This window comes from Megascapheus bottae, chromosome 17 (assembly GCF_031878675.1).
Source record: "Megascapheus bottae isolate mThoBot1 chromosome 17, mThoBot2.hap1, whole genome shotgun sequence".
NCBI classification, from domain to species: domain Eukaryota; kingdom Metazoa; phylum Chordata; class Mammalia; order Rodentia; family Geomyidae; genus Megascapheus; species Megascapheus bottae.
Window position 1 is genome coordinate 24402006 of NC_143525.1, and position 12395 is coordinate 24414400.

General features: G+C 51.5%; 1 protein-coding gene across 5 annotated transcripts in view; it reads left to right on the forward strand.

The window, feature by feature from the left end:
- Rab37 (RAB37, member RAS oncogene family) overlaps positions 1–11988 on the forward strand; it is a 38941-nt gene extending 26953 nt beyond the window's left edge. The window contains exons 2-10 of one of the 5 annotated variants that reach the window (XM_090350229.1): positions 232–342; positions 6220–6330; positions 7108–7149; positions 7884–7950; positions 8033–8085; positions 9183–9248; positions 9744–9800; positions 9882–9958; positions 10160–11988. In XM_090350229.1, coding sequence (XP_090206355.1) covers positions 232–342; positions 6220–6330; positions 7108–7149; positions 7884–7950; positions 8033–8085; positions 9183–9248; positions 9744–9800; positions 9882–9958; positions 10160–10265 — 690 coding nt within the window. In that variant the 3' untranslated portion in view covers positions 10266–11988. Of the gene's footprint in view, positions 1–231; positions 343–3455; positions 3549–6219; positions 6331–7107; positions 7150–7883; positions 7951–8032; positions 8086–9182; positions 9249–9743; positions 9801–9881; positions 9959–10159 lie in introns of those variants that run through there. The other 4 variants (XM_090350231.1, XM_090350233.1, XM_090350230.1 and 1 more) reach the window with 4 other exon arrangements.
- Positions 11989–12395: the final 407 nt, after the last annotated feature.

Sequence of the window (12395 nt, forward strand, 5' to 3'; positions counted from 1 at the left end):
CATGGTCCCTTCAGAAAATGGTTAAGGAGGGTTGGAATGAGAGTTCCTCTAGGACTTACAGCCTTTTTTCAGCAAGATCTATAAAAAACTGAGAAGTATGTGTGTGTGTGTGTGTGTTCAGAAGTAACTGACTCCTAAGTGGACCTAAGTGGCCTAAGTGGACCTCAGCCCCACCTCTTTCTCTTCCTCTCTTTCTCTCTTTCTCTCTCCCCCTCCCCCGCTCCCTTTCAGACTATCCTGGTGGGTGACAGTGGTGTGGGGAAGACATCTCTGCTGGTTCAGTTTGATCAGGGCAAGTTCATCCCAGGCTCCTTCTCAGCCACCGTGGGCATCGGATTCACAGTAAGCATTTGCTGGCACTGCCAGCTATGGGCTCAGGCTCTGGGAATGGCAGATTGAATGGTTAAGAGTTGGATTCTTGATGGGCATGGTGGCTCATACCTATAATCCTAGCTACTCAGGAGGCTGAGATGTGAGGATCACGATTCAAAACCAACCTGGGCACTAAAAAGTCTATGAAATTCTTATCTCCAATTAGTCACCAAAAAAAAACAAAAACAGAAGTGGTACTATAGCTCAAGGGGTAGGGCGGTAGCCTTGAACTGAAGAGCTTAGGGACAATACCCAGGCCCTGGACTTCAAGTCCCTCGACAGACAAAAAGAAAAAAAGAAAGAAAGGAAGAAAGAAAAAAAGAGGAAGGAAGGGAAGAAAGCAAGCTGGAAGTGGTACTGTGGCTCAAGTGGTAGAGCTCTAGCCTTGAGAAAGCCCAAGGACAGGGCTCAGGCTCTGAGTTCAAGCCCCAGGACTGGCCCAAAAAAAAAAGAAAAAGAAAAAAGAAAAGCAGGAAATGGAGTTGTGACTCAGTGGCAGAATGCCAGCCTTAAGTGAGAAAGTCAGTTGAGATCCTGAGGCCCTAACCTGAAGCCTCAGTACCAACACGAAGAAAATCTCTTTCTTGAGGTGCTGGGACCAGAACAGGTAAGGCTGTGCTTTTGGGGATGTGAAGGCTCCATCCCACTATTAGCTCAACACAAAGTAAGGACCAAGAGGAGCAGACCACCAGTAGAGGCTGTATGGTCATCGGCAGAGGGACCCAGGAGCCCATAGAAGCACACAAGAATGTGACCAAGGGTACAACTCTCCCTACCCCATCTGGCTCTTCTGCTCCTCCCATCCCTCAGGGGGTCCCCCCTTAGCTCAACACAACTAGGAGTGAAAGGCCAAAGATATATCAATATAGATTTCTCAAGCCAGCCCACCAGCCATGAAAAATACAGAGGGGGAAAAAAAGAAATGACAGGGACAACAGGCAAACAGCAAGATCACATGTGTTTTGCCCAACAGCCCTCTTCGGGTGTGCAATCTTCATTCTGCCATATTGTCCCTGGCCTATGGTGTGCTCTATGGTACTCTACACAGCCCTCAGACACCTCTGAACTGAGAAGGTCTTGGCAGAGGCCCTCGCTCCCCTCTGGCACTGTTCCATCCCCAGAATCCTAGTGTCCCCAAGATAGGGAAAAGAAGATGGTGTCACTACATGTTAGTCTTTGGGAACCTCTACGTACTAGAGTCTAGGACAAATGGGATCACAAGGCCTGTCCTGAGGTGACACTCTGGCTGGAACATGGCATACTACACTAGTGAGAAGAGAGAAAGGGAATCTCAGACATAGGCTTGCCCATGGCTTCAGGTGATTGTCCTGAGGCAGGATGGACAGCCACACTGTGGGCAAAGGCACAGAATCCATCCATAAACAGCAGCACCCAGACTGGAAGCTCTGTAAGACTGAGTCCAGCTGGGCTCTGAGGAGGTTTGCATGGCGGGGAGCCAACAGAGAGTCCAGTCTCTGCCCTTGACTCTGGATGGCGTGCTCTGCCTAGCTCTGCACAGATGTGTGCTGTTGCTATGTAGATACCAGAGGCTCTTGCCTATGACACCCCTCAGATTAGATTAGGGGCCCACGCTTCTTCAGTATGACCTCCCTTTAACCAAGTACATCTACAAGGACTTTATTTCCAAAAGAGGTTGCATTCTGGGGCCCCTGGGGTTACAAGACTGCAGTGTACCCTTTGAGTGACAATTCAGTCCTTATTAGCAAATAGTTTGCAGTGGAGAGAGCGCAAAGGGCAAGGTACTTCCTCTCTTACTCTCTTGTATTAGACACACTTAGTGCACACACACACACATTCACACACACACACAGGGTTCCTAAGTACTTCCTCTAGAGGCCTGGAGGCCATGGCATTGAAGTCTTCTCCCAAGAGCCGCTGCCCCACCCCCCATTTGAGTCTCATTCTATGCACAGATGAGGATATGGATGGCACTGCCTCAAACTCCTTGCTCTATACCTGATCCTCTCTGTCCCTGCTCTGAAAGCTTTTCCCAGCAGCCACAAAAGAGCTCCAGCAGATGCCCAAATCTCTAGGCTGCATATACACAAGCAGTGCCCATATGCCTTCTGCCACTCACAAGCCAGACGTGCCTCTCGTCCATCCATCCCCACACAATCATCACACAGTCCCTTTGCATGCACCCTGACCCTTTGCACATAATATTGGGATGGAGGTCATTGAAAAGTTGACCCAGACCACACAAGTCCCTAAATTCCACTATGGGCAACCTCAAATACAACCACCATCTTCTGTCACCAGGAGCTGCAGGATGCACTGGAAACTGCTCAAAATGACCCCAGATGCCAGGATGAGGGTCCTGTGACAAATTCTGCCCCTGCCTCCATGGGAAGGGGGGCTTTAAAGCCTTACAGTGGGCCATTTTGAACTGAAGATCAACAAGTCAGGGTGGTGGGGGTTGGAAGTAGGAATAAAAGGTGACATCAAAAAGTTCTAGCACCAACTTGAGCAACCTACATGCATGCCTCAAGGTGAATGCTCACAAACAAATGAGCTGGAGTACAACAGCAAGAGAAAAACTATCTGGGCGCCACTGCAGAATAATCTCCAGTCAAAGGTCGCTCTGCCTTGCCCAGAGGCGTTCCCAGCCTCCGGAGCGCCCCGTGCCAGCCAGCGGGCCGGCGCTCGGGCGCCTCCTGCTGGCAGAGCCACGCGGTGACGGCTGGACCTCTGCGCTGCTCCTCTGGCCTGAGCCAGGCCACACCTGCTGTCACCTGGCTGGGCACAGGTGACAGCGGCTGGCATAGCCTAACTGCGCCCCCAGGCGTGCAATCTTGGGGGACCGATCCGAGGACTGACTTTGTCCCAGGCTTTAAGATCACGAAGCCGGGCCAGTGATGCTCCAGGGCGCCTGTCCTCGGGAAGCTAGCTATGGGCTGGCGTCATGGGACCGGGGAGGGATGGCAGAAGGAAGGAGGAGCCTATCGGGGTCCCCGCGGGTTGGAGGAGGGAGGAAGCAGTAGGTGGGGCCCGGAGCGGGGCTGTTCCTCGCTGTCCGCCCACAGCCGGCCCAGCCCCAGTTCACCTCTCCTCAATCCGGAGACATGACAGGCACGCCGGGTGCCGCTGCCTCTTGGGATGGCGAGGCCCACGAGCGCTCCCCTCCGTGCAGTCCAAGCTACGACCTCACGGGCAAGGTGGGTGGGCGCTGCTCTCAGCGCTGGAGACTCCTGCGCCCGCTCTGAAGGACACTCCTCCCTGCGCCCTGCCTCCCTCCCTTTGCGCCCTAAGGACCCTGGCCCTCCCCGGCCCACGCCTCTTTCTGACTGCCTTGTAGTTAGACTCAGCCCTCTCTCCAGTCAGTCCTCGGAATGGTCACCCAGAGAGGGGAAGGAGATGAAATTTAGCCCCTGGGGCCACATCAATATCTAGGGATCTGAGCTGGCCCAGGGGGCACAGGATAAGGAAGACTCTGCAGACCCCAACCCAATTCTCTTCTGCCAATAGGATGCTCTTAGATTCCATGCCTTTTGGTAAGGGTTAGGTGTTCAGCCCTAGTTGGCAGAGACTAGCAAGAACTGAGAAATGGAGACAACTCCCACTCCCAACTCCCACTCCCCACTCCCACTAGAGACTCAGAAAGGCCATTAACCTGGGCAATTCTAATGCCTCTTCAAGCCAAGCTCTCTGTAGAGACCAGACTTCCAGTTTTAAAGCCTAAAGCTTGAAATTATTTAGCTATTCATCTAGCCCTCTCTCAGCTGCAAGTCCTGGCCACTGCCTTGTGGGCTTCCTCCTGGCAGGAGTTCAGGCCCCACCCACTCCAGGTGGGTTTTGCTAGCCAGATCACAGGTCCACCTGGAAGTTTCTAGACCTTGAGAAGGAGGGAAGGGATTGGGCTCAACATCCACCACCTGGGACAGCTGTGAGGGCAGCTGTCTGGGGTGCATGCCCTCTGCAGGGTGTCCGGTGTGGAAGTTGTTGGGGGCAGAGTGGACAGTGGTCTGTCTCCTCCTTTTGTGTCCTCAGGAACGTATTGTTATTGTTGTGGAGTTGTACAAAAGGGGTTACACTTTCATAAGTCAGGTTATGCCGGGAACTCTTGAGCAATGCTGAGCATTTCAGTTCACACTTGCATTCTGCCTCCTTTCCTCCCCCACACTGGGTCTCCATCTCACTGGGAGCCTCCAGTCTCCACCCTGGCATCTTAGGGGAAGCCATGCAGCCAGCCACCAGCTCAGAACCGTTGAGATAAGCATCCTGTGTGGGCTTGTGGCAGGAAATGGGCCCCTGTACTTTGGGGTGAGAGGAGCTATGGACGGCCAGCCTCCCCCAGACTGATGGGGACCTCTTGACCTTGTTGCCTTACAAATCAGCTGGGCTGTTTGCCTAGGAGGTGGCTGTTTGTGTTTGGTGGACTTGCTTGGCGGGGTGGCTGGCTGTCTGGTTTACTCAAGGCAGCTGTGATCTGTAAAGCACACAGGTACTAGTTCTGTTTCCCTCCCTCCTCATCTGAGGCTGGGACCCAGGAGCCAGGGAGGAGCACAGGGTCCGGAGGACTCCCTCTCCCACCAGCATCTGTTCCTTGACCAGGCTGCATCTTCAGAAGAGTCAGTCCCCAGTCTGCCAAGACCTTTCCCCAGTGCTGAGACTCAACCCAGATAAAGGGGGATAGGACATGTGGAGCTGTGGCTCAAAGTAGGTAGAGCACTATCCTTTAGCAAAAGAGCTCAGGAACAATGCCCAGGCCCAGAGTTCAAGTCCCATGACTGACTAGAGGGGCCGGGGAGGGAATGGGACCACCAGCAAGCTGTACCCACCCATCACTTCCCAGGCCATTCTTCCCTGAGGTCTAGGGTGATGCACAACAACATTGAAGTCCCGAACCATTCACACACACACAAACACACACACACCCTAATTAGCCACCCAACAGGCAGTTTGTATAGAGGATTCTTCAAGACTAAAGGACAACTGGGCCAGGAGTTTGGCCTACTGGTAGATTGCTTGCCTAGCATGCATGAAGACCTGGGTTCAATTCCTTAGTATCACATAGAAAAAAAGCCAGAAATGGTGCTGTGGCTCAAGTGGTAGAGCTCTAGCCTTGAGAAAGCTCAAGGACAGTGCCCAGGCCCTGAGTTCAAGGCAAAAAAAAAACAAAAAATAAACAAAAAAAAACCTACAGACTAAAGGACAACTAAGCAAAGAGCTCCCCTCCCCCATTCCTCCACATCCCCAAGGCAGCTAATTTGCAGTCATATGTTCCGTTTAGGAGATTTCTGCTGAAAAAATTTCAGACTAACTGTCTCCTCATCATGGTGTAAATTCTACCCTTCCCTAATTCATGCAAGCCTTTTATAAACAGAAACCCTCATTAGAAACTTCCAGATAAATGCTTGACCTAAAAAGAAACACAAACACTGTCCTTTTAAATATGCCTGGGCCAGCAGCTAACAGTGCTCCCATCTATCTATCAGGTTCTGATAAACTTCCTGTCCTACCCATGTGCAGATGCCCGAATGGCACACACCGAAGGGACAGAGCCCCTGAGCTAGTTGGCAGTGGACAAATGTGTCCAGAGTCTAGAGCACACAAATGGGAGGTTCTCTGGGGCCACTCAACAAACACACTGGAAGTCTCAACTTGGCTTCTAGGCTATTGCCTAGAGACAGAGGAGGGTTAGGGGAAGAGCCTAGGAAGTGATGGCAAGGAGCATGAGGAGGAGACACAGGGAGGCCAGTGGCAGGCACTCTGGGACAGGGGCGCCCCTCAATCCCGTCTGTCCCCTCCACTGATCCTCTCTCTAGAGTCCCAGAGGTCCCTTCTCCCCAATCCTTGTTAACTGCCTCTGCCCCGCCCATCTCCTAGGTGATGCTTCTGGGAGACTCTGGTGTCGGCAAAACCTGCTTCCTGATCCAATTCAAAGATGGGGCCTTCCTGTCCGGGACCTTCATAGCCACGGTCGGCATAGATTTCAGGGTGAGGTGGCGACAGGCTCCCAGCGTGAGCCCTGGCTATGGCTCAGAATAAGGGGCTACTCTCAACTGGCCTCCAACTCATGCTCCTGAGGATACCTGTGGCTCACTGCCTGGAGGACCCCAGGGGCCCTTCTCACCACAACGGAGGTGGCCATGTTGGAGGAGAGCCATTGGAGCAGGACATGAAAAATAGGACTAAGTCTCTCTCCCTTCCACTCCTGGGCAGACCCATCCCATGGCCTAAACCCTGAGAGCCCCTCTCTCTTGGTGCTCTGAACTGGACCCCCATTAGCAAGGCCCCCTGCTGGATTAGGAGCTGGGCAACAGCTCACAGGCCACACACACACACACACACACACACTCCATCTTTGATGTACCAACGTAGCATTGAGAAAACTGTGAGTAGGTAGAGGGAAGCTGGTCTTGCAAGTCTAGCCTCTGAGGACCCCAGGTGGCTGGGGGGCCCCTTGTGCCCAAAGACTTGGTGACAGTCATGGGGCTTTTTCTCGGGGAGCAAAAGATGAAAGTGAGCAAGGGCTGTGTCTTCAGGGCTGAGCCCTGTAAAGTGCCATACAGATTTGTCCTGTTGTGTTAGGAGAAGATCCTTCAATGGAGGTGTCTGGGGACAAAGACCCCACTGCTCTGAAGGCGTGATCTGACTAAAGCTATGTCTGGGCTCATCACACTGCTTGTAGTCCTGGAGAGAAACCAGGACAAGATGTCAGAGCTTCCCCTGCCAATCCCACCCTCTGCTTTCTTCTTCTTCTTCTTCTTTCAGAACAAGGTGGTGACCGTGGATGGCACCAGGGTGAAGCTGCAGGTGAGACCAGAGGCTGGAAGGTGCATAATCTTGATTCTCACCCTGAACCACAGAGGCCTGCAGCCCAGCCCCTCCTCCTTGGGTAACTTCCTGTGGGGCCCATGAAAGGAAATGGCTTTTCTCTGTGCTGTTTCCAGGCACCCTCTGCTTTCTAAAGTAACTCAAGATGCCTTAGCCATCCCTCCATCTCCTCCTCCCACTTATCTGGAGCTCTTTGGACACATACACACACACACACACACACACACACACAGGCTGGAAAGAAGAGACAGCACCAAATAAGTGATGTCATTATTTGTGTATATGTGCATTTGTGTGTGTGTGTGTGTGTGTGTGTGTGTGTGTGTGTGTGTGTGTACACATGTGCGTGCATGCACGTGTGTTCTAATATTGGGGTTTGAACTTAAAGCCTCACACTCTCCCTTGCCTTTTTTTGTTCAAGACTGATTTTTGACCACATCTCTACTTCTAGCTTTTTGCTGTTTAATTGGAGATATGAGTCTCATAAATTTTTCCACTTGGACTGGCTTCAAACCAGGATCCTCAGACCTCAGCCTCCTGAGGTACGAGGAGTAGCCTGTGGTACGAGCCACCAGTGCCTGGCCTTGTCAAACACCTGAGAGACCTTAAGAACCTATAACAGCAGACAGCCAGCCCCCTTTTCCACTAACAGCTCCTCCTCCACAGCAGTCCCTGCCCCCTGCTTCCTTTCTGACCTTTTTCTCCCTTCTTAGATCTGGGACACTGCAGGGCAAGAGCGCTTTCGCAGCGTCACCCATGCTTACTACCGAGATGCCCAGGGTAAGCCCACCTCCTCCAGCCTGTCTGCGAAACCCACCCGTGCTGCTTCCCTGATTCTCTGTCGTTCTCTGTCCCCCTCCAGCCTTGCTCCTGCTATATGACATCACCAATAAGTCCTCCTTCGACAACATCAGGGTAGGTCCACCCTTCTGGGGCTCTGCATGATCCCACACGTAGTTTGCCAAGGTGGAGCTTCTGTAGACCCAGTTATTTCCAGTTCTGTGGGAATGGGCAGACCATGCTGTCCTGGCACTTGCTAAGAAACTCCCAGCCGTGACTGGGCATCTGATTGCCATGCAAGCCTGGAGACCAAACAGGCTATTGTGCCCCATGCCACCTGTGTAGCCTTGACCATGATTCATGAGTGTACTTCATGTCAAAGTGTTCAGAACAGTTCCATTTATCCATACAAACTCAGGGCAAAGCCCATTCAGCCCCAGCTGCAACTCAGGCAAGACAGAATGAGTGGCCAAGTCCTCACAACCAAACCACTAGAAAACAATCATGTTACAACACTGTACAGGTTTTACACATTCCCTGACCTCAAGGGCTATGCTGACAAGCCAGTTGGAAGGACAAAGCATATAGATACAAAATAATGGAAAGTTCATGGCATTCATACCGCCACTTCAAAGCCTAGGCTCAGATACAGCTAATCAATCCCAGTGCTCCCTCCTGCTCTTCATGCTGAAAATGAAAGCCTGGACCTCATGTAAGTGTTGTACCACTGTTGTAAGGGTTGTGGTACAACCCTTAGGGTTTTTTGTTGGTTAATTGAGTTATTTTTTTAAGATAGAATTGATCTTTCTATGTAGCCCAGGCTAGGCTAGAATTCTTTTTTTTTTTTTTTTTTTTTTTTTGCCAGTCCTGGGCTTGAGCTCAGGGCTTGAGCACTGTCCTTGGACTTTCTCAAGGCTAGAGCTCTACCACTTGAGCCTCAGCACCACTTCTGGCTTTTTGCTATGTATGTGGGGTACCGAGGAATCGAACCCGGGTCTTCATGAATGCTAGGCAAGCACTTTAACCACTAGGCCAAACTCCCGGCCCCCTAGGCTAGAATTCTTATCTCCTCCTCCTTCGTACTAAGATTACAGTTGTATAACACCACACACAGCCAATCACACTGCTTTTGATCACTGACCCCTTATATGGTCTTCAACACCTAACGGGGCCCTCCAGAAGAATAGCCTGGCCATCAGCCTTGGCTTGGCTCAGTTCCTCCTCTCCCATAGGCCTGGCTCACAGAAATTCATGAGTATGCCCAGAGGGATGTGGTGATCATGCTGCTAGGCAACAAGGTGAGTGGTCCAGTGGCAGGACCAATCCACCCTGCCCCTTCTCCTCCCACCTCAGCATTGGCCCCACCCCGCCTGGACAAGGTTCATCTCCAGGAGGACTTAGACCTGGTCTGGTTGCTTCTGCCTGTCTTATCTCTCTGACTGAGCGATGCAGAATGGCTCAGCTGCCTGCCACCATGAGATCATTGTGGATAGAGTCAAGGGTCAAGGGCTAAGGCTAACCTTAGTTGGGTCATCCCCAGCTGCTATCATCTCCCCAGGGAGGCTGGGTCACCACACCCTTTGCTAAAGAGAATTACTCATCTCCCAGGGTCAGAGATCACAGGCCTGCATATTAAGCAGGCAGCCAAAACAAGGCAGAAACCCTGGCTCCAGTCCAATCACACCTGCTCACAGCCACCAGCAGAGGGCAGGCAATGCCAGCTCCTGGGGCAAAAATGGGCCAGCTAGGGTCCCAGGCTTCCTTCCCTAGAGTGACCCCTCTGTGTTTGACAGGCAGATGTGAGCAATGAAAGGATGATCCGAGTGGAGGATGGAGAGACTTTGGCCAGGGTAAGTGACGACTGAGGGACTGGGGTGGAGTGGGGGTAGCCAGAGACTGGCCCTGAGGAGCCCTTTCTCCTTCCCCCACAGGAATATGGGGTTCCCTTCATGGAGACCAGCGCCAAGACGGGCATGAATGTGGAGTTAGCCTTTCTGGCCATTGCCAAGTGAGCACTGAGCAGGGAAGGGGGCCATATAGGTCAGGGTGGCACCATATGAGAATCCAATAGCTCTAGCTCTACACCTAGCCCCTAGGCCCACGTGCATTCTGCATTTTGAGCTCCTGGTGGTCCTGACCATGGCAGGGGTGTGGGTGGAGAATAAATATTCTGCACTCTCCACCCAGCCTATTCTTCTTCTTCTTTTAGGGAGCTGAAATACCGTGCAGGACGGCAGGCCAATGAACCCAGGTTCCAGATACGAGACTACGTAGAGTCCCAGAAGCAGCGCTCCAGCTGCTGTTCCTTCCTGTGACTCCTGAGGGGCTGAGCAGAGGCCCTCAGGGATGCAGCTGTCTCCCCCTTATGCTGGCTTATGCTGAGCAGTCCAGCCAATGGGGAGAGAGCTGAGGCACCAGTGCACAATCCCTGCCCCAAATGGCGCTGTACTCTCACCCCAGTTCCTGTACCGTCTTACATCCTAGGAGTGGGTAAAATACTTAACATTTTATCAAGATGACACATAATACCAAAAACAAAGGCACCAACGTCCCTAGAAAATCTTCTCTTCTAAAAGACTGGGTTTCCCCCATTAGCAACAAAGCTGGTAGTACCCAGGTCAGCATACCCTTCTAGGGGGTGAGGGCAGGTAGAGACCACACCCCAACCCTGAGGCTGAAGAGATCCCAATCTTCACTTCCAGCTCCCCAGGACCAGTCTTCCCCGGGATGGGCCCTTGTACTGAGAGCTAGTACAAAGCTACAGGGAGGAAAGAGTTTTTACCCTGGGGACAGACAGAGGAGATTACAGATCCTTCCTAATTGCCTCTTTTCTCCAGCACACAAGCACATAGAGGCATCTGGAAACACTGGTTCCCATTCTCTGGATTTCAGAGAATTCACCATCCTGAAATCCCTGCCCCCCAATTCCTGTCTCATTTGCCTTTCTGTTTATACCTCTAGATGTCTGAAGTTAGAGCTAGGAAGAATTTTTCTCTGCTCCCCAGTCATGTGGTATGTGTACAGCCTATAGCTACTTAATTCTCCAAGCTACTGTAGTGCTCAGTTGGCTAAGTTGAGAACTATATCAAGAAAAACTCCTGGTTCTGGGAGCAGGTGGGAGGCAGAGTTGAGTAAACCTCCCCAAAAGAACTTGGAAATCTAAGTTCTCCCTCCTCCCTACCATTCCCTCCCTCTCTCTCCCCCTCTTTTTTTCTCTCTCTCTTCCCCCCTCTCTCCCTCTCTCTCTTTCCTCCTCTTTTATTCCACTCTTTCTTTCCTCCCTTGCTTTCTTCTTTCCTTTCTTTCCCTAGCACGAAGGCTTAAACTCAGGGCCTAGGCACTGTTCCTTCACTTTGTCTCTTAAGCCACAGCTCCACTGTCTGGCTTTTTGGTAGTTAATTGTAGATAAGAGTCTCCGAGACTTTCAAACTTCAGTCCTCCAGATCTCAGCTTCCTGAGTAGCTAGGATTACAGTAGGATACCACTGGCATCTATCTAGCTGATTGCAGACATCGTGGCCCAAACTGCATTATCCTTCTTCTCAAAAGTCAGGCTATGGAGTGGAAAGTCATCCATTTGTGGGTGAACAAATATAATATATGCAAAACAAAGTCATGTGGTCTGGGGTGGCTAGGAGGGGAGCAAGGAGCTTATGTAGGCCCAAGGTCACACATCTCCCAAAACTCTGCCCTCAACCTTGGAAGGGATCAGGGGAAAAATTCAGGACTTGACCTACAGGTACCTTCACTGCAGTTCTGCAGGCCAAGGGTGGGGGAGGAGGTGAGGGAAAGCATGCACTGTACATTTCTGAGGCTACAGCATTTTGCTTTCAAGGCAGAAATCTTGCAGTTGGAGCGATCAGTGGCTCCAACTTGGGCGATAAGGAAACTCTCAGTGGCCTCTCCCAGGCAGAGCAGGGAGGAGTCTGACCTTGTTAGTCTCTTCTAGAGCCTGTGGCAAGTCACTGGAGATCCTGTCACACAGGCAGCTCTGGGCCTCCAGCATTGTGGTGTTTTTCAGAATTAAATTGCAGTATTTTGGAAAGTGTGCCCTGCCTGCTGTTTGTTTGAAGTGGGTATGGGAGGGGGGTTGTTTTTGTATTTGGGGAGGGGGAGGGGGAACCTGTCCTTACCAATATTCATTCATTTGATATATTTTTCAGTATTCTCAGAGGTACACCCCCCTAACCGATCACCCCCAGCCTCTGTGACAATCCTTATTTGACAAGAGTGAGTTATAAGGGTTATCTTACCATCATTTTTATGTTTCTCTGTTTAAAAACAAAAACTAAAACCTTTTCTCAGGAATGTATCCTGAGATTGATTGCCCTACTTTATCTCTTCCCACCCCATCCCTTCCAGACTACACTCTACCAGTGCCACTCTCCTGGTGTGGCCTGGGCGACAGGTACAGTAGCCTCGACTCGCTGCTGGGCCTGAGACCCA